This window comes from Bubalus kerabau, chromosome 16 (assembly GCF_029407905.1).
Source record: "Bubalus kerabau isolate K-KA32 ecotype Philippines breed swamp buffalo chromosome 16, PCC_UOA_SB_1v2, whole genome shotgun sequence".
NCBI classification, from domain to species: Eukaryota; Metazoa; Chordata; class Mammalia; order Artiodactyla; family Bovidae; genus Bubalus; species Bubalus kerabau.
Window position 1 is genome coordinate 61,249,836 of NC_073639.1, and position 22,612 is coordinate 61,272,447.

At 43.9% G+C, this 22,612-nt stretch overlaps 1 protein-coding gene across 3 annotated transcripts in view; it reads left to right on the plus strand.

Moving 5' to 3' along the window:
- Positions 1-22,612, plus strand: part of VSIG10 (V-set and immunoglobulin domain containing 10) — a 43,182-nt gene that overhangs the window by 12,962 nt on the left and 7,608 nt on the right. For 2 of the 3 annotated variants that reach the window (XR_008703699.1, XM_055551056.1), the window contains exons 3-5: positions 9,966-10,268; positions 12,473-12,733; positions 21,055-21,348. Coding sequence is in view for 2 of the 3 variants with exons in the window: in XM_055551056.1 (XP_055407031.1) it covers positions 9,966-10,268; positions 12,473-12,733; positions 21,055-21,348 (858 nt within the window). In the remaining variant the exon portion in view is untranslated. The remainder of the gene's footprint in view (positions 1-9,965; positions 10,269-12,472; positions 12,734-21,054; positions 21,349-22,612) is intronic. The other variant, XM_055551057.1, reaches the window with a different exon arrangement.

The window sequence follows — 22,612 nt, forward strand, 5'->3', positions numbered from 1 at the left end:
TGAGAGCATACTCTCTGAAGCCTAGTTGCCCAGGTTCAAATGCAGGCCCTGCTGGCTGTTGTCTTTGTGACCTTGGGGACGTCACTTGAACTCCTCCACCCTTAGTTATCATTTGTGAATTCAGGAGTAATAGTACAAGCTAGGCAGAGAGTCCCTGCACACATTCATGAGATAAACATGTGCAGCCTTCAGTACAGAGCTGGCACACAGTGTATATGCACTTGGTTCGTGTTCTCTCTCTCAGCTGGTTAAGCAGGTGACAGGATTCCTGTGGGGAAAAAATGCATCTTAAATTCCCAACAATCAGTACACCTGAGCTTTTCCAACAAGATTTGCTGTGTGTGAGGGACTCTGTGGGCCCGAATTTTGCTTTTCCCATCTTACTATTCATGTGGTTGATAACTTAGTCTCTTAAGGAGAAGAGTTTGGAAACATTCTAAGATGGCCTTGGAAACTACAGGGAGAATTCTGAGATGTGACAAATTGTTATCTGTAAGTGACTTTGGTTTTGTTTTGTTATTAAAAAAATTTTTTTTCCTCCAGCTTTATTGAGGTATAATTGACATTGTGCTTTACAGCACAATGATTTTACTTATACACATCATGGACATATGTGTATGTGTACACATGTAGGTACATACATACACATATACACATACGTATACACATTTACATATACACATTGAAATGATGAGCACAATAAGTGTAGTCAACATCTGTCATCTCATATAGATACAAAATTAAATAGAAAAAAAATCTTCCCTATGATGAGAACTCTTAAGATTTACTCTCTTACCTTTCATATATAACACACAGCAGTGTTAATTATATTTATCGTTTTGCACATTGCAGCCTTAATACTAATTTATCTTATAACTGGAAGTTTGTACCTTCGTCCAGTTTCCCTTCTTCCCATCAGCCTACCTGTGGCAACCAGAGATCTGATCTCTTTTTCTATGAGTTTGTTTGTTTTTGAACTATTGGGTTGGCCAAACTTACAAATAAATCCGAACAGACTTTTTGGCCAACCCAATATAATTGCCCTACAACACTATGTTAGTTCTTGTTACACAACACAGTAGTTTGATATTTCCGTACTTTTCAAAATGATTACTGCAACAACTCGAGTTATGATCTGGCACCAGACAGATCAGATCAGATCAGATCAGTCGCTCAGTCGTGTCCGACTCTTTGCGACCCCATGAATCTCAGCACGCCAGGCTTCCCTGTCCATCACCAGCTCCCAGAGTTCACTCAGACTCACGTCCATCGAGTCAGTGATGCCATCCAGCCATCTCATCCTCTGTCGTCCCCTTCTCCTCCTGCCCCCAATCCCTCCCAGCATCAGAGTCTTTTCCAATGAGTCAACTCTTCGCATGAGGTGGCCAAAGTATTGGAGTTTCAGCTTTAGCATCATTCCTTCCAAAGAAATCCCAGGGCTGATCTCCTTCAGAATGGACTGGTTGGATCTCCTTGCAGTCCAAGGGACTCTCAAGAGTCTTCTCCAACACCACAGTTCAAAAGCATCAATTCCTCGGCGCTCAGCCTTCTTCACAGTCCAACTCTCACATCCATACATGACCACAGGAAAAACCATAGCCTTGACTAGACGAACCTTTGTTGGCACAGTAATGTCTTTGCTTTTGAATATGCTATCTAGGTTGGTCATAACTTTCCTTCTAAGGAGTAAGCGTCTTTTAATTTCATGGCTGCAATCACCATCTGTACTGATTTTGGAGCCCAGAAAAATAAAGTCTGACACTGTTCCCACTGTTTCCCCATCTATTTCCCATGAAGTGGTGGGACCGGATGCCATGACCTTCGTTTTCTGAATGTTGAGCTTTAAGCCAACCTTTTCACTCTCCTCTTTCACTTTCATCAAGAGGCTTTTGAGTTCCTCTTCACTTTCTGCCATAAGGGTGGTGTCATCTGCATATCTGAGGTGATTGATATTTCTCCCGGCAGTCTTGATTCTAGCTTGTGTTTCTTCCAGTCCAGCATTTCTCATGATGTACTCTGCATAGAAGTTAAATAAGCAGAGGGACAATATACAGCCTTGATGAACTCCTTTTCCTATTTGGAACCAGTCTGTTGTTCTGTGTCCAGTTCTAACTGTTGCTTCCTGACCTGCATACAAATTTCTCAAGAGGCAGATCAGGTGTTCTGGTATTCCCATCTCTTTCAGAATTTTCCACAGTTTATTGTGATCCACACAGTCAAAGGCTTTGGCATAGTCAATAAAGCAGAAATAGATGTTTTTCTGGAACTCTCTTGCTTTTTCCATGATCCAGTGGATGTTGGCAATTTGATCTCTGGTTCCTCTGCCTTTTCTAAAACCGGCTTGAACATCAGGAAGTTCACGGTTCACGTATTGCTGAAGCCTGGCTTGGAGAATTTTGAGGATTACTTTACTAGCGTGTGAAATGAGTGCAATTGTGCAGTAGTTTGAGCATTCTTTGGCATTGCCTTTCTTTGGGATTGGAATGAAAACTGACCTTTTCCAGTCCTGTGGCCACTGCTGAGTTTTCCAAATTTGCTGGCATATTGAGTGCAGCACTTTCACAGCATCATCTTTCAGGATTTGCAATAGCTCAACTGGAATTCCATCGCCTCCACTAGCTTTGTTCGTAGTGATGCTTTCTAAGGCCCACTTGACTTCACATTCCAGGTTGTCTGGCTCTAGGTCAGTGATCACACCATCATGATTATCTGGGTCGTGAAGATCTTTTTTGTACAGTTCTTCTGTGTATTCTTGCCATCTCTTCTTAATATCTTCTGCTTCTGTTAGGTCCATAACATTTCTGTCCTTTATCGAGCCCATCTTTGCATGAAATGTTCCTTTAGTATCTCTGATTTTCTTGAAGAGATCCCTAGTCTTTCCCATTCTGTTGTTTTCCTCTATTTCTTTGCATTGATCACTGAAGAAGTCTTTCTTATCTCTTCTTGCTATTCTTTGGAACTCTGCATTCAGATGTTTATATCTTTCCTTTTCTCCTTTGCTTTTCACTTGTATTCTTTTCACAGCTATTTGTAAGGTATTATATAATTATTGACTGTATTCCCCACATTGTATATTTCATATCCATGACTCATTTATTTTGTAACTGAAAGTTTGTACCTCTTAATCTCCTTCACTTATATCTTTCCTCTCCTCACCTCCCTCCCCTCTGACAACCACCTATTTGTTCTCTGTATCTGTGGCTCTGTTTCTGATTTTTATATTTGTTCATTTGTTTTATTTTTTAGATTCCACATATCTAAATCATACAGTATTTGTCTTTCTCAATCTGACTTATTTCACTTGATATAGTATTCTCTAGTTTTATAGTGTCACAAATGCAAGATTTCATTCTTTTTTATGGCTGGATAGTATTTCATTGTATTATGTGTATATATATGTACATACATGGTATGTACATGGTATATATACCATTTTTCTACTGCAAAATTAGTTGTACATTTTTGAGTGCTGCTCTATCACTAAAAGATTCAAGTTAGGAGACTGAAAAACAATGTTTTATATCTGTGTATTTTAAAAAGAATCTGATGATGGACAAGGAGGCAGGCATCAGTTTCTTATGGGAGGGATACTATCATGGAGGTACTGTAAGGCCATGTCGGTCCACTTCATTTATTGTTATTTAACAGATTCTGTGGTGCTGCTCTTGTCCTGTTCAGGTTCAGGAAGCTCATTCAGTGGCCTTGCAACATCATCAATCAAATCCAAGATCCTTCTATCACTCTTCTATCACTGTTCTATCACTGTCCATTCTGTTACAACTCTGGTCTTGTCAGACACACAATTGTGACTGTCCCAATGCTTGGAATGCTGTCTTCTTTTTTTTCCCCAGTAATTTTTTTTTGGATATGTCTTCTCAGGCAAGGGGAACAAAAGCAAAAATCAACAAATGAGACTACATTAGACTGAAAAGCTTTTGCACAATGAAAGAAACTATCAACAAAACAGAAAGGCCAACTACTAGATCGGAGAAGACAGTTGCAAATGATAAGGGATCCATATCCAAAACATACAAAGAACTGAAGATGACCTTGAATGTGTGAATGGACAGAAATGCTGCAGAAACACGAAGCTGGCTGTATGAGGGCTGGTAGCTTTCATCCTCCTTACCACCTGGATCTCTGTTTATCCATCAGTGGGCATTTGATGCCTCTATCTTCCAAGGAGGAAGGTTTTCTATAGGCTAGGGGTGATTCAACCTGCCTGGAATGGGTACTGTGATGTGCTTTTGTTATTTGTTTCAGGAGCAAGGGCTCTGCACTGTTCCTTATTAATTTAATGATGCGGTTGAAGAATCTAGCCATCAGGACTGGGGCTGCTGCTTCTGAGGGTACAGAAATCCCTTAGTCCAGAGCAGTTCAGGATTTCCATGGCTGTTTTTTCCATTGCCTTACCCATCCCCTTTTGCCTCCACACTGGGTGGGCATGATGTTAGAACTGCTGTGTGTTTACCTGCAGAAAGTCTGGGGGGCTAGCTATTGTTGTTCGGTCACTAAGTTGTATCCGACTCTTTGCGATCCTATGGACTGTAGCATGCCAGGCTCTTCTGTCTTCCACTATCAACCAGAGTTTGCTCAAATTCCTGTCCATCAAGTCGGTGATGCTATCAAACCATCTCATCCTCTGCCACGTTCTCCTTTTGCCTTCAATTTTTCTCAGCATCCCAGTCCTTTCCAGTGAGTCAGCTCTTCACATCAGGTGGTCGAAGTATTGGATTTTCAGCTTCAACATCAGTCCTTCCAATGAGTATTCAGGATTGATTTCCTTTAGGAATGACTGGTTTGATCTCCTTGCAGCCCAAGGGACTCTCAAAAGTTTTTTTCTCCAGCACCACAATTCAAAAGTATCAATTCTTCAGCACTCAGCCTTCTTTATGGTCCAACCCTTACATCCATACATGGCTACTGGAACAACCACAGGTTTGATTATAGGTACCTTTGTTGGCAAAATGATGTCTCTGCTTTTTAATACACTGTCTAGATTTGTCCTGGGCTTCCCAGGTGGTTTCCCAGGGGGTAAAGAGTCTACCTGCCAATGCAGGAGATGCGGGTTTGATCCCTGGGTTGGGAAGATCCCCTTGTGAAGAAAATGGCAACCCACTTCAGTATTCTTGCTTGGGAAATCCCATGGACAGAGGAGTCTGTTGGACTACAGTCCATGGGGTCGAAAAGCAGTTGGACATGACTTAGTGACTAAACGAGAACAAACAACTAGGTTCGTCATGGTTTTTTTTCCAGGGAGCAGGCGTCTTTTAATTTCATGGCTTCAGTCACCATCCGCAGTGATTTTGGAGCTCAAGAAAATAGAATCTGTCACTGCTTCCACTTTTTCCCCTTCTATTTTACATGAAGTGATGGGACCGGATGCCACTTAGTTTTTTAAACTCTGAGTTTCAAGCAAACTTTTTCACTTTCCTCTTTCACCCTCATCAAGAGCTCTTTAGTTCCTCTTCACTTTCTGCCTTTACAGTGAGTAGCATGGACCTTAACACATTTCAGTAGACTTTGTGCTTCTTTCAAGCGATCATTTTGTAGCCACTGGGGAGTTGAGTGGTACACTATGCCAGTCTCTCGCTGTGTCTGTTTTTCTCAGGCCAGGCAAGTGTTGAGGGAGCATTGGAGCTGGTGGGCACATGAGCAATGAGGAAGCTGGTTTGTATCCACCTCCAGGAGCCCCTTTGGATGATTCAATTGGGGTTTGGAGGATAGGAGTGCTTCTGTCTAGCCAGGGATGTGACTGCCATGCCAGACTTGGAGGAAAGGGAGCCTCGAGAAAGCCCCATGTTCTCTGACTAATTGGGCCCATCTGATTTGTACACGCTCTGTGATGGTGGTAGTGGCACTGTGCCCCGTTACAACATAAGGTCCTGGGGAAAGGGGGTGTTGGGTGTGCCGAAGAATGATTGCTGGTCTCATCAGAAGATGGAATGGCCCTTGCCCAAGTTTGATTAACTCACGTCTTGCCAAGCTCATCTGAAGCAGAGACGTATGCTTATAACAGCCTCCGGGTTTTGGCCTTTTGAACAGGAACAGTGGCCAGTCGGGAGATAGGCAGTCAATGGGGTTGTTGCATTTGCCTCTATATTTCATCTCTCTCTTTTTTCAATTTGGCTGCTCCACACGGTTTGTAGGATCTTAGTTCCCCAATCAGGGATTGAAGCCACACCCTCAGCAGTGAAAGCATAGTTCTAACCAGTGGACCACCAGAGAATTGAGTACTCTTTGGTAGTACAGGCCTATTAATTAGAACAATGGAATTCTTTGTCGGGGAGATAACATTTCTCTTAGTTGAGGTTCAAAGTTAGTGTTTTCTCTCAAATCAATTTTGAAAGTTCATCTGTAAATACTGTCTTAGTTTGTGGGCTGTACAAAAAGAGACAGTGGATTTGCTGATGCCTGTTCTAGAATCAGTCTACAGGTGTACTATTGATAACAATGTTAGATAACATGTATAGAATATTAATGAAGTGAAAGTCGCTCAGTTGTGTCCAACTCTTTGCGACCCCATGGACTATACAGTCCATGGAATTCTCCATGCCAGAATGCTGGAATGAGTAGCCTTTCCCTTCTCCAGGGGATCTTCCCAACCCAGGGATCAAACCCAGGTCTCCTGCATTGCAGACAGATTCTTTACCAGCTGAGCCACAGGAGAAGCCCATAGAATGTCAACCACATGTCAAAATACCAGGGTAAGAATTCTTCTTCTTTCACCTCATTGGAGCCTTTGGTAACCTGGTGGTAGAAGCTCCTCCTTTTCTTTTCATTTCATAGGAAGCACAGAAGGCTGAGAGAAGGGAAGGACACTTGCTCGAGGTTGTCCGTCTAGAAGTGGCAGTAAGATTTACACCTGGGTGTGTCTGGGTCCAGAGTCCACACCCATAACAATAAGCTAAGGTGTTCATCCGCAAGTCAGAACTTGACATGACCATGGCCTCCATAAGATGCTAAACCTTTGTAAGCACTCTGTATTTTGTTTATTTGTTTGCTGTTTTATTTTTGTTTCCTCCCCATCTGTCTCTTTGAGTGATTGCCGCCATCATCCTACAAGCAGAAGTGGCTGGTGGTTTCTGTTTAGGAATAGCAGCAGGGTGGAGAGAAAGGTAGGAGGGATGGAAATAGGGGCCGCCTTCTTCGTAGTCAGAATAGGGGGAGAACCCCAAGGGTTTAAGAAGATGGCATCAGCTTTTTTTGTTTGTTTGTTTGTTTTTGGTGGAGCAGTTAGAACACACACATTTATTAAGTTCATCTTATATGGGTGGCATCAGCTTTAATTAAGAAAGCAGACTCGGGGCTTCCCATAAGGTCCAGTGATTAAGTCTCCATGCTTCCAATGCAGAGGGCACAGGTTTGATCTCTGGTCAAGGAACTAAGATCCTACAAACCAAGTGGTGTGGCCAAAAAATAAATAAGCAAATAAAACTGAGGATAAACTGACTCCTAAGCCCTAGGTTGGGAATGAGGAGTCCTATGTTCTAGAACTATTAAAAAAAATTTTTAAAAAAAGCAGACTCAACCCAAGGGTTTATAGATGAACTGCAACTTTTGAACATTCAATTCAGAAAACCCTTCAGTTTCCCTCATTTAATTTTTTTTAACCCTTCTATCTGCTTCATTCTCATCCATTCCTTGTATCCAACACCATTTTTTTTCTGAGGATTGTGCTGGTCAAAAGCCATTCCCAGTCAGTTTCTGGGGGTTTGCACTGTTCATGACAGGCCTCTGTGACCCTCCAGGCCACAGTTTGGTAGACCCAGGCTGCCCAGCCTACCACAATATCTCTGCTGGTCCAGACGTGGCTACTAATACCACAGAGATACCCTGTGCTTGATCGGGTGCGCACCAGCTGTGGGCACTCCCTAGGACCTGCCGGTCCACCTACCTACCCAGCTAGTTGCCAGCATTCAATGGGAGATTTGAGCACCTCCCAAACCACAATATAACTTTTCCCCAGACCCTCCGTGGGAAGTGACATGATTCCAGCAAATCATTGTAACTATTAGAAGCCAGCTCCAACTAGAAATGCATATTGTCAAGAATAGTTTGCTCAGAAACTCACAATTCCTATAGTTACACAGTGGCCCCAAAATAGGTGAAGTAGTTTCTGTACTTTAAGGGGCCCTGGGAAGGCTGTCTCCTCCCTCTAATAATGTATCCCCCGGCATTAAAAAAAATTGTTTATTTATTTTTTTGGCTGTGCTGAGTCCTCATTGCTGTGCACAGGCTTTCTCCAGTTGCGGTGAGCGGGGATTACTCTTCACTGTGCTTGGGCCTCATTGTGGTGGCTTCTCTTGTCGTGGAGCACAGGCTCTAGGCATGCAGGCTTCAGTAGTTGCAGCTTGAGGGCTCAGTAGTTGTGGCACATGGGCTTCCTTGCTTCGCAACATGTGGAATCTTCCTGGACCAGGGATTGAACACATGTCCCCTGCATTGGAAGGCAGATTCTTAATCACTGGACCAAACAGGGAAGTCCTTGCTGGCATATTTTTGTTCAGAATTCTACAGTCATAGATGTATTCATTTGGCCAAGCATTGCCGTTTCTGAATTCTTCTTAAGAGGAAGTCTCTGGCAGTGCTAACACTCTACAGGACTTTAGCATAAATAGGTGATGGATCTCTTCATCAAAGAGGATGTGGCATCTTAGGCGCATTGGGTAAAAATGGTGGGAGGACATTTCTGGCACTGTTTTGAATACTGTATAATGGTAATTCATTTAGTTGTCATGACAACCCCATAAAATGGGTTCTAGCATCCCCCCATTTTATAGATGAGGAAACAGAGGCTTAAGAGAGGTTAAATACTTTGCCAAAAGTCACACAGCTAGTAAGTGGAGTTCAAGATTGGGGCTGGAACCAGTGTTCCTTCTCTTTCAGTGTGACATTGTGTGGGGGGTCCCCAAGACCACCCCCTGGCTCACTGATTCCCTAGGAGAATTCACAGGACAGCCAGGAGCACACTTGCAAGAGTCCTTTCCCAGTGCAGTCACATGGGTCATGCTTAATTCCTCCAGCAACAATTGTGACCACACGTTTGAAATATTGTCTGCCAGGGATACTCATCAGAGACACAGTGCCCTAGGTTTTTACTGAGGCTGGTCATGTAGGCATCCTCTGCCCAGCACATACCGAAACTCCAGACTCTCAGAAGGAAAGCAGGTGCTTAGCATAAACCCAGTGAGCCCCAGTGAACCCCACTCTTACCAGTTCTGGGAATGGTGGGAACCCCCCTGAAATCCAAGGTCTTAGTCACCAGCCAAGGCCAACCTTATAGACCGGCTTTTCTAAGGAAAGCATACCCAGGTCTGTTACCTTAACTCTCTTTTTGTTTTGTGGTTCCCTGACCAGGCAGTAAGGGCACAGAGTCCTAACCACTGGACTGCCAGGGAAGTCCTGCTATGTTAACTCTTTAATGCACAGATACCTTTTTTGCTCATCAGTGTTTTTGAAAAGGATCAATTTGCATTTTCCCTATTGTCTAAGGATTGATCCCCTCAGTAAAGCTCATGTCATTGCTCAGGAGTAAATGAGAGCATGCCTAAGGGCACTTGGCACAACATTTGCCACATAAGTGATATCATGGGCTTCCCAGGTGGCTCACAGATAAATAATCCACCTGCAATAAGGGAGACAGACGTTCAATCCCTGCTTCAGAAAGATCCCCTGGAGAAGGCAATGGCAACCCGCTTCAGTATTCTTGCCTGGGAAATCCCATGGCCAGAGGAGCCTGGCGGGCTACAGTCCATGGAGTTGCAAAGAGCTAGACATGACTTATCGACTTAACAATAGCAACAAATAAGAGCATGCCTAAGGGCACTCAGCGCAGCATTTGTCACATAATAAGTAGTGTTGTCATCTTCACTGGCTGCTGCTTGATCATTTCTATGTCCCTTAATTCTGATGAGGGGCTCCAGTTAACTCTTCTGCCTTCCCCACTGCCCTGTTGTCTGCAGACGGCCCCTCTCAGGTTGAGGTCAACATCTCCAGCACTGGCAGGCTCCCCAACGGCACCCTCTATGCAGCCAAGGGCTCCCAGGTGGACTTCAGCTGCAGCAGCAGATCCCAGCCTCCGCCTGTGGTTGAGTGGTGGTTCCAGGCCCCAGGTTCCACCACCGAACTCTTTGGGAACAACCTGACAGCCAGCTGCTTCACGCTGTTACTAATGTCACAGAACTTGCAAGGGAACTACACCTGTTTGGCCAAAAACGTGCTCAGCGGGAGACATCGAAAGGTGACCACCGAGCTCCTGGTCTACTGTGCGTAAGAAATGCGCCCCTCCTCCTCTCCTCCACCTTGACCCTTGGTGACCTGTGTGTCTGTGCCTCCCTTTGTGCGCAAAGACTTCCCTGATACACAGGTCCTAACCTGCTTCTCTGGTTCCCTCGACACACATGGACACACCCAAACTGCATGTCAGAGAGAATGTTACCTTTTCTGAAAGCTCGCTGCTAACTAGGGGTACAGGAGAGTCCCTGTGAGCCACAGAAGGGAATTTATGCCAGGTTTAAAGTTGTTTTTTTTTTTTGAGGTGAAACTATATAATGTATAACCATTTTAAGATGTACAATTCAGTGGCATTGAGTCTATTCAGAGTGTTGTGCAACCATCATGTTTATTTCCAAAACATTTTCATCACCCCAGTTTGGAAACCCTGTACCCATTAAGCAGTCATTCCCATACCCTCTTTCCCCAGACCTTGGCAACCACCAACCTATATTCTATATCTATGAACTTGCCTATTCGAGACATTTCATATAAATGGAATCATACAGTATGTGACCTTTGGGGACTGGCTTCTTGTTTTTTTTTTTTTTAATGGAGGTTATTTTTTGTGGGGGGTGCTGCAGTGAGAAGGCAGTGGCACCCCACTCCAGTACTCTTGCCTGGAAAATCCCATAGATGGAGGAGCCTGGTGGGCTGTAGTCCATGGGGTCGCTAAGAGTCCAACACAACTGAGTGACTTCCCTTTCACTTTTCACTTTCATGCATTGGAGAAGGAAATGGCAACCCACTCCAGTGTTCTTGCCTGGAGAATCCCAGGGATGGGGGAGCCTGGTGGGCTGCCGTCTGTGGGGTCGCACAGAGTCGGACACGACTGAAGCGACTCAGCAGCAGCAGCAGCAGCAATGCATGGGATGTGGGATCATTAATTCCCCAAACAGGGATGGAACCTTCACCCCCTGCACTGGGAGCACGGAGTCTTAAACACTGGGCCACCAGGGAAATCCCTGGGACTGACTTCTTTCACTTAGCATCATGTTTTCACAGTTCATCCCTGTTGTAGCTTGTGTCAGTACTTGTTTTCATCTATGGCTGAAGAGTATCTATTTTATGGATCTACTACAATTTGTTTATCCATTCATCTGTCCTTACTCATGTTGTCCATTAACTCAGGCCCTCTAGCGCTGTTAAGAACACGTAGTTCATGAAGCTTTATTTTGCAGGTGAGGAAACAACCAAATACACTCATGCACACATTCAGTGGAGGAAAACCACTGTAGAAACACAGGGTGCACTCATAATCCATGCTAATGAAAGGGAGCATGAGAACAACAAATTAGTAGGCAGGGTAATGACACACTTACTTTATACATTATTCAGAGCCTTTGTTAGGTCTCAATGCTCTCTATCATAAATGACATTTATTGTGTATAAAGTTATATAAAGTCATTTCCTTGTTGTGGGAAACACAGATGAGTAGAAAGAAGAAAATAATCACTTGTACTCTCACCATCGTTTTGATGTATTTCCAATAATTTTTCTTGTAGATGCCACATATCTACCCATATGAGATCCAAATTTCTATTTATGTATATTATATAAAATATATAAAGTATTTAAAATATCTACATATTATAGAAAATGCTTTTATATAAAATATTTATATATTATATAAAATATATAAATATATGCTATATACATAATACATAACTATTTTTATGTATAATTATGAATACATGGGTTACAAGTTTGTAATTTGTTAAATTTTTATATATTTTTTTTAAAAACTGTATTTGCACATAGCAAAAAAAAAAGTGTGTGTTGAGGATTGGGGATGAATAAGTCTCTCTCTCCCTGTTATGCCCTCCAGGGATCAGCAGTGTCCAGTAGAACTTTCTGTGATGATGGAGATATTCTCTTGTGTGTGGTCTACTTCAGTGGCCACCTCCTACCTGTGATTACTAGGAAATGTGGGTAGTGTGACGGAGGAACTAAATTTGTAATTAATTTAAATCAAATAGCCACATGTGGCTAGTGAGAAATGCAAATCTCTTCAGAGACTTAACACCCAGCAGGGGAAACCCGACTTTTGCCAGGCACTGATTTGTGCTAGGATTTATTTCAAGGTGCACTAACTGGAGTTGCTGTTTCTCCGATACCCTGGTCCTGTAATCCTTAGAGTCAGCCCAGTGGCTCATTTTAGCCTGTGATTAAGGCCATGTTCTCTGGTATTTTGCAGCTCCCCCTCCGTCAGCCCCCCAGTGCTGGGCAGAGGTGTCGCCAGGATTGTTCTCACTGCAGCTCAACTGTCGCTGGGCTGGGGGATACCCAGACCCAGACTTCTTGTGGACAGAAGAGCCAGGAGGTGTGGTCGTGGGAACATCAAAGCTGGGGGTGGAGATGCTGAGCCAGTCCCAGCTGTCGGATGGCAAGAAGTTCAAGTGTGTCGGGAGCCACATAGTGGGGCCGGAGTTGGGAGCCAGCTGTGTGGTACAGATCAGTGAGTCTGCCTTGCCTTGTCCTGGGGTTGGGGTCCTCTCACCTTCCTGTCTTCTGGGACAACCCTTTGAAAGAGGGTCTGGAAAAGAGATCCCAGGGTGTTGGAGTGAACTGAATTCCTTTCATATCTTCCTCCCATTTTCTTTTTTAAAAAAATCAAATATTATTTATTAACAAAATCAATCATTAATTTAAATTAATTTATTGATTAAAATTATTTTTAAAAATGGAAGTATAGTTGACTTACAATATTGTGTTATTTTTGCTGGGTAGCAGAGTGATTCAGTTATACACACACACACATATATACATATACACATATACATATTCTTTTTAATATTCTTTTCCAATGTAGTTTATCACAGAATATTTATTTATTTGACTGTGCCAGGTCTTAGCTGTGGCACACAGGATCGTTAATCTTCAATGTGGGCACGTGGGATCTAGTTCTTGACCAGAGATCGACGCTAGGTCCCCTGCATTGGGAGTGTGGAGTCTTAGCCACTGGACCACCAGGGAAGTCCCCATCGCAGGATACTGAATATAGTTCCCTGTGCCAGAGTAGGACCTTGTTGTTTATCCATTCTATATATACTGGATTGTATCTGCTGACTCCAAGCTCCCACTCCATTCCTTCCCTACGCCCTTCCTTTTGCTTTATGCTTCCTTCCTTTCAAACTTTAAAGATGCATAATGAAACTTCTTGGTTCTAGTCCAAGCTGGTTTTCTCTTGACAAATACTAACTGAGCACATACTACATGCCAGGCACAAGTTTCTAAGTCCTGGAGATGGAGCCGTGAACAAAACAGACAAGGTTCATTTATCTGTCAACAAATGACAAAGGTTCAATTTGTTCATGGAACAAATTACCCCTAAACATAATGGCTTCAAACAACAATCATTATCTCATGATTTCCGTGGGCCAGAAATTCATACAGGGCAAGGTGCTGACACCTTGATTTAGGACTTCAGGCTGTCTGAACTGTAAGAAAAAATTTCTGTTTTTTAAGCCACACAGTTTGTGGTCCTTTGTTACAGCGGCCTCAGGAGACCAATATAATGAGTAAGCCAGGGCCAAAGTATGTTGGGTTGTGTTGGCCCTGGTGAGGTTGTCCTCACAGGTTGTGAAAATACTCCTCAGAGGTGCAGTGTGGACAGTGGACATGCTGAGAAGTGAGCCCTGGTGTACCAGCAAGTTCTCCTAGGCAAGTGGCATTTGAATGGTGACCCTTCCCACTAACTGAGCACACTGTCCCCAGGTGTCCCCTCTGTGTCAGGCACTGCACCTGGCCTTGGGCAACATAAGGGACCAGGACTCACTTTCTGCCCAAGGACAGGGGTTGGCAAACTGTGCTCCATGGACCAAATCTGACTGAACTGTTTTGGGGCAATTTTTAAGAAATGAGATATAATTCACATAATGTAAATTTCACTCGTTTTTTTGGGTGGGGGGAGGTCTGCACCATGCAGCTTGTGAGATCTTAGTTCCCCAATCAGGATGAACCGGAATCAGCAGTGAAAGGATGGAGTCCTAACTACTGGACCACTGGGGAATTCCCTAAAATTCACTATTTTAAAGTGTATAATACCCACTCCAGTGTTCTTGCCTAGAGAATCCCAGGGACGGGGGAGCCTGGTGGGCTGCCATCTATGGGGTCGCACAGAGTCGGACACGACTGAAGCGACTTAGCAGTAGCAAAGTGTATAATTAAGTGGGCTTTTTTTTTTTTTTTTTTAGTATATTCACAGTGTTGTACTACCATCACCATTCTAATCCAGAACATTTCCCTCACCCCAGAAGAAACCCTGTACCTACTGGCAGTCAGTCTCTCTAGAAAGACCATGCGAAGATATTTATTTCCCAGTATCTCCACCAACATTGAGTCTTATTAATTTTTAAAAACTTTTCCTGTTTGCTAGTTGGGACATGGCTGATTGTTTTAATCTGGGTTTCTTTGATCACTGGTGGGGTTGATAATTTTTATACACTTATTGGCTTCCTATATATTATTTGTGAGTTATCTGTTCATATCTTGTCCATTCTTTTTTATGGCTTCTTCATCATTTCTTATTATGTCACAAGAGTCACTTAATTTCATAGACCTGTCATGCACATTATAGATATTATTCTGGCATATCTTGTTCCTAAACCATATTTGTGACATTTCTGCTAGTGATGAGCAATTTCTGATTTTGAAAGGGTCTCCTCTGTCAGTCCTGTTTTAGGTTTCTGTGCTCAAAAGGTCTTTGTCTCTTACTTGTTAACTTATTATCTGTAATCCTCATCAGTTCAGTTCAGTTCAGTCGCTCAGTCGTGTCCGACTCTTTGCGACCCCATGAATCGCAACACGCCAGGCCTCCCTGTCCATCACCAACACCTGGAGTTCACTCAGACTCACGTCCATCGAGTCAGTGATGCCATCCAGCCATCTCATCCTCTGTCGTCCCCTTCTCCTCCTGCCCACAATCCCTCCCAGCATCAGAGTCTTTTCCAATGAGTCAACTCTTCGCATGAGGTGGCCAAAGTACTGGAGTTTCAGCTTGAGCATCATCCTTCCAAAGAAATCCCAGGGCTGATCTCCTTCAGAATGGACTGGATGGATCTCCTTGCAGTCCAAGGGACTCTCAAGAGTCTTCTCCAACACCACAGTTCAAAAGCATCAATTCTTCAGCACTCAGCTTTCTTCACAGTCCAACTCTCACATCCATACATGACCACAGGAAAAACCATAGCCTTGACTAGACAGACCTTTGTTGGCAAAGTAATGTCTCTGCTTTTGAATATGCTATCTAGGTTGGTCATAACTTTCCTTCCAAGGAGTAAGCGTCTTTTAATTTCATGGCTGCAATCACCATCTGCAGTGATTTTGGAGCCCCAAAAACTAAAGTCTGACACTGTTTCTACTGTTTCCCCATCTATTTGCCATGAAGTGATGGGACCAGATGCCATGATCTTTGTTTTCTGAATGTTGAGCTTTAAGCCAACTTTTTCACTCTCCCCTTTCACTTTCATCAAGAGGCTTTTTAGTTCCTCTTCACTTTCTGCCGTAAGGGTGGTGTCATCTGCATATCTGAGGTTATTGATATTTCTCCCAGCAATCTTGATTCCAGCTTGTGCTTCTTCCAGCCCAGTGTTTCTCATGATGTACTCTGCGTAGAAGTTAAATAAATAAGCAGGGTGACAATATACAGCCTTAACATACTCCTTTTCCTATTTGGAACCAGTCTATTGTTCCATGTCCAGTTCTAACTGTTGCTTCCTGACCTGCATACAGGTTTCTCAAGAGGCAGGTCAGGTGGTCTGGTATTCCCATCTCTTTCAGAATTTTCCACAGTTTATTGTGATCCACACAGTCAAAGGCTTTGGCATAGTCAATAAAACAGAAATAGATGTTTTTCTGGAACTTGCTTGCTTTTTCGATGATGCAGCGGATGTTGGCAATTTGATCTCTGGTTCCTCTGCCTTTTCTAAAACCAGCTTAAACATCTGGAAGTTCACGGTTCATGTATTGCTGAAGCCTGGCTTGGAGAATTTTGAGCATTACTTTACTAGAGTGTGAGATGAGTGCAAATTAGGATGATTTGTAACTTGTAGATGATAACATGTGTAAACTAATTTACCAAGGATCAGCCGCCTCTTAAGTGATGGAGCAGCATTAAGCCAGGCTGGTCTGATGCCAGGGCCCTTGCTTTTATCCAGGTGACCTCTTTCCAGACTTGATCTGGCAAATCTTTTCTTCATGTGGAATTTAGGTACTCAGCATGGTGCCAAGTGGGCTTCCCAGGTGGCTAGTGATAAAGAACCAGCCTGCCAGTGCAGGAGACATAAGAGATGCGGGTTCGATCCTTGGGTCAGGAAGATCCCCTGGAAGAGGGCATGGCAACCCACTCCAGTATTATTGTGAGGAGAATCCTATGGACAAAGGAGCCTGACAGGCTACATAGTGTTGCAAAGAGTCAGACAAGACTGAAGGCAGACACGATGCATGTATGGTGCCAGGTGCTGTGGAAGAATACAGAGTCCTTCCCTTTAAAAGACTTAAACTTGGAGAGAGAAGTCTGGCAAACTTAAACCAGAAAATGGCAATATCACAATACAGCTGATCCTTGAACAGCACAGGCGTGTTTGAACTGCGAGGTTCCACTTACATGTGGATTTTTTTCCCCAATAAATATAGTACCTATATTTTCATTTTATAGATCTTTAACTCAGTGTGTGGAGAAGGCAATGGCACCCCACTCCAGTACTCTTGCCTAGAAAATCCCATGGACAGAGGAGCCTGGTAGGCTGCAGTCCATGGGGTCGTGAAGAGTCAGACAGGACTGAGCAACTTCACTTTCACTTTTCACTTTCCTGCATTGGAGAAGGAAATGGCAAGCACTCCAGTGTTCTTGCCTGGAGAATCCCAGGAATGGGAGAGCCTGGTGGGCTGCCGTCTATGGGTCGCACAAGGTCGAACACGACTGAAGTGACTTAGCAGCAGCAACTCAGTGTGGGGAAAGTTTGTGTCTGATTAGAAAGTATAAGATGTGGAATCAAAAGAACTAGGGTTTGAGTCCTGATGCTATCCAAAACTGTTTTAGCTTCCTGTCCTTGGGTGAGTCATCTTCTTTGTGTTTGAGGCAGAGATAGCAGGACATGGATTTTAGATTCCACACAGACTGGCCCCCCCCAACCCCTATGTTGTTCTAGGGCCAACTGCAATAGAGACAGTAATGTTTTATTGAGTGCAGACTCTGTGCAGGTGCCGAGTATTTTGCATACAGCATCTTGTTCAGTCCTCAATCAGCTGGTGAGCTGAGCCCTTGCAGTATTATCCCCCAGAATCAGTTTCCCAGAGTTGCAGTACCACAAACTTGGTGGTGGCTTAAAACAACAGCTGTTTATCCTCTCTCAGTTTTGGAAGCTAGAAGTTTGAAATTAAGGTGTTGGCAGGGCCATGCTCCCATCAAAGCCTTTGTGGCAGAATCCTTCATGGCCTCTTCCACTTCCTGATGGCTCTGTGTGTTCCTGAGGCTCCATCACTCTGGTGCCTGCGTCTGTCTTCATGTGGCCTTCCTTTCTGTGGGTGTGTCTCCCTATGCCTTCCCCTCTTCATTTTTCTTTTTTGGTACGTGGCACATGTGATCTTAGTTGCCTTACCAGGGATCTAACCTGCACCCCCTGCAGTGAAAGCATGGAGTCTTTAACAACTGGAGTGCCAGGGAAGTCCCTCTCCTCTTCTTACAAGATACCAGTCCTTGGATTTTGGGTCACCCTCAGTCCAGGATGATTTCATCTTGAGATCCTTAACTAGTTACCTCTGCAAAGACTCCATTTCTGAGTAAGACCACATACTGGGCTTCTAGATGAACACAAATTTTGGGAGGACGCTCCATTTTACGGAAGGTGAAATACTTGCCCAGACTCATGCAGCTAGAAAGCAGTAGACACACTCAGGGTGGTACATAACGGGAAATGCCCAAAGTGTGTTGTGGACCGTAAGTCCCAGGAAGTGAATAAATGATGGACTGATGCTGAGAGAGGTTGAAATTGGCAGAGGCAGCTGGTGAGTTTTGTTATTTTGCCTTTACCCTCTTATTTTATTTTCAGATCTTGCCTAAGTCATTATTCCTGTGGCCCCTGAGACTTGACCTGTAATCTGAATCTAAATATGTGCTCAGGGCTAAGAAATGTGTCTGGAAAAGGGAGCTGACCGGAAGTTTTCCCAATTCCAGGAGCACGGGAAATAGCCAGGACCCTTCTCAACCCTGATGCCATGCAGTTCTCCCCGCCTCACTCATGGGCACTCGACCCTGGATGTGCATGCTGGTCACCTGAGGGGCTGGTCAAAAATGCAGATTCTGACTCTCTGGGTCTGGGTGGATCCAAGACTGAATTTCTAACTGGCTTCCAGGAAGTGCTGATCCTGCTGGTCTGAGGACCACACCTTGCGTAGCAATGCCTTCGGGGTTGAGGGGCTTTGGATTATTCCACATAGAAGGACTAGTGCATCACTGAAGGGCAATACTAACATCCACCCAGGGATGCAGGGCAGCATAGCCCCCAAGCTGATGAAAAGCAATGCTTTCAGGGATTCCTGCTGCCCAGATCTCTATTTTTCTCTTCCTTTCTTTTTTTTTTTTTTTTTGTGGCTGTGCTGCATGGTTGCAGTATATTAATTCTCCAACCAGGGATTGAACCTGGGCCACAGCAGTGAAAGCGCTGACTCCTAAGCACTAAACTACCAGACAACTCCCCAAATCCCTCTTTATATGGCGTGTTCTGTTCAGTTCAGTCACTCAGTCATGTCAGACTCTTTGAGACCCCATTGACTGTAGCACGCTAGGCTTCCCTGTCCTTTACCATATTATATGGCATGTAGGCCCCCTAAAACTGAAGAAACCAACTCAACTCATGTCAAGCTGCAGTGTTATGGAGCCCCAGGTGTGAGGGCTCTAGCATGCTGTCCATCTCCTGCAGATCTGTGAGGCTCCGCAGCACCAACCCCACCCTTGCCCCACCCTTGCATGCAGCATCGTCTTAAGCGAAACTGAATTTCTAAGTGCTACCCGAGCTGGCTGGTGACATAGCTTTTTGAGGGGTGAATGCTGTGTTTGGTGAAAGTACATACCTTTGGGTTGCAGGGGAGGTGCACTGGGGGACTGTTTGTTTTGCCTTTAGTAAAGGAAGAAGGGACCATTTCTCAAACTTTGGCTTGGGACCCTGAAATACAAACCTACTGATGAGGCTTGTCACTGCTGCTGGCTTTGTGACCCCAAAGGAAATTCTGGTTAACCACAAGCAGGGAAGGAGCAATTTAGCAACAACATGGGGGGAATCTGATAGTTGATTCAAGAAGGGGTGTTCACAGGTGATTTTTCTGAGCAAAACCAGGTTTGGGCAATTCTCCTCTGCTGACCCGACCTAGAGAGAGGTTGTTCCACCCCCAGCCCCCTCCCCCTTCCCCCTTTCTTCTTCCCTGGACACCAGCAGTGAAACCCTAGATTTCTCTCTTGGAACAACTGCCAAGGGGAAGTGTGTAGTTTCACTGTCCTGGGCAGGAACCCAACATGCTTCTCTGTATTCCTCAGCTGCTGAAAATATGGATTTAATAAGTCCTCCCAAGATGAATTCACTACCCTTCCCAAGAGGATGTGCATTAGGGGGAAAGGCTTCCTGTGTGAAGGCTACAGACTGATCCTCATAGTAGATCTCATGGCTCCCCATCTCCCCCCTTAAATCAGACCCCAAGGCCACAGGGATGCAGTCTTGGGTTTTCTAGGACAGACCTATGGTAGACAGAAGAATAGCCTCCCAAGGATATCCACATCCTAATCCCCAGAGCCTGTGAATTTGTTTGCTTACATGGTAAAGGGACTTTGCATCTGTGATCAAGGATATTGAGATGGGGAGATTGTCCAGGATTCTCTGGTTGGGCCCAGTGTGATCCCGAGGTTCCTCATAAGAGGGAGGCAGGAGGGTCAGTGTGGTAGTGATTTGTTATGACAGATGTGAGCAGAAGGAGTAATTCAAGGAAGGGGCCATGAGCCGAACAATGCAGGTGGCTTCTTTCTAGAAGCTGAGAAAAAAGGAAATGGATTCTCTCCTTGAGCCTCCGGAAGGAACCAGCTCTGCCAACACCTTGACTTTAGTTCTGTGAGATTAGTTCAGACGCCTGGCCTCCAGAACTATAAAACTATAAGAGGATTAATTTGTATTGTTTTAAGCTGTTAAGTTTGTGCAATTTGTTACAGCAACAACAGGAAACTAATTCAGGTGCCCTCCTGTCCCCTGGAACACCCTTGTCAGGGTGTGTGCCCGTATTTTATCTGATCAGTGTGGTTATTACACACAGAAGCCTAGTACATAGGAAGTAAGGAGAAGTGGATCACAAAAGCCTGACTTCTTGGGTTCCATTCTCACACAGACCAGTTCATCCTGGTTTGCCTAGGATTTCACAAGCCTTGAAAGCCCCCAGGTGCTGGGAATCCCCTCAGTCTTGGGCAACCCAGGACAGTTGGTCCCCCTAAATTTTAGCTGCTCACTTCCTTAGTTGTATGACTTTAAGTTACTTGACTTTCTCTGTTCCTCAGTTTCCCCATCTGCAAAATGGGAATAACAAGATTATTGTTGAGAACTAGTTGGGTTAATACATAGGGTGCCTAGCCCATGGTAAATGCTCAACAAATATTATCTTTTATTATTATACGAGACCAGGTGTGGTACAGATATTCCTGGAGTTTCTTTGTTCCAAAACAAGTAACATTCTTGAAATTCTCAGGTCACCGCTTGAATCTCCTTAAATGTTTCTCTTTCTTTACTTTCTCCTGATGGCCAGGGAGCCCCTCCGTTCTCTCTGAGCCCATGAAGACTTGCTTTGTGGGGGGCAATGTGACGCTTACCTGCCAGGTGTCTGGAGCCTACCCCCCTGCCAAGATCATGTGGCTGAGGAACCTCACCCAGCCCAAGGTGGTCATCCAGCCCAGCGGCCACCACCTCATCACCCAGAGTGGCCAGAGCTCCACCCTCACTATTCGCAACTGCTCCCAGGACCTGGACGAGGGCTACTACGTCTGCCGGGCTGAGAATGCTGTGGGGGTGAGGGAGGTGGACATCTGGCTGAGCGTGAAAGGTGAGTGATGGAAGTGACCCTGGAGGAGTAGAGCTTCAGAGGACCAGCATGGGGACAGCTTGTTGCTTCCCTCTACTTGTGTCACTGCCATCAGGGAGGAGGCATATCTGCTTACCTGTGGCTTGACAAGAGGGATGGGAAAATTGCAGTCCAGTCCTAAATCTCTATTGTATCAAGATAAAAAATTTATTTCTTCCCAACCCAGGGATCAAACCCGGGTCTTCTGCACTGCAGGTAGATTCTTTACCACCTGAGCCACCAGGGAAGATACAAAAGTTATTTAATATCTGTTACATCCTAAAGAAAAAAAAAATATATATATATATAAAACATATAAATATATATTCAAATACATGTCTAAAATAAAAGATATAATGATATTTTTATATATTGTAAGCTGTGAAACATAACAGCAAAATGAACACCTAAGAAACTACCATCCCACTTAAGATATAGAACAGTAACCAGCACTGCTGAAGTTACCTGTAGGTAGTGTGGCAGATTTAGAAAACAATAGCAGCAAAGCTAAAAAAACATGCTGCTCACTTAAATTTGCACTTTAGAAAAACAAAGAATTTTTTTTTTAGTGTTATGTCACAAATATTGCATCGGACATAACTTTTTAATTTTTAAAAGTTGTATTTTTTATTTGGCTGCACTGGGTCTTAGTTGTAGCATGTGAGATAGTTTCCTGACCAGGGATTGAACCCAGGCCCCCTGCATCAGGAGCATGGAGGCTTAGCCACTGTCCCACCAGGGAAATCCTGGGACATACTTATTCTAAAAAAATTATTCATTGTTTATCTGAAATCCAAATTTAAGTGGGCATACTGTATTCTATCTGGCAACCCTACCTGTAGGCCTGTTTTCAATCTCATCCTGGGCCTCCTGAAAAAGGTAACTCCTGAGTTTCATGTTTTATTTAAGAAAAATTTTGCTGCATATGTACACATTTTTTCCCCACATTTCTTGATAATATATTGTTTAGTTTTTGAGTTTTGAAAAAAATTTGTTATTATACAAATGTAGTCTTTTTGTGACTTGCTGTTTTTACTCCACATTTTGTTTTCCAGGATTTATTCATGCTGACATGTGTGATTATATTTCATGCCTCTTCCTGGCTTCTTAATTTTCCACTGTAGCACTAGTCCACAACTAAACTGTTGATTTTCCTGCTGATGGACATTTGTGTTGTTCTGATTTTTTGTTGTTGTGATGAACAGTCTTGCTGTGAAAATCTTTTACCCAGCCCCCTGTGCACATA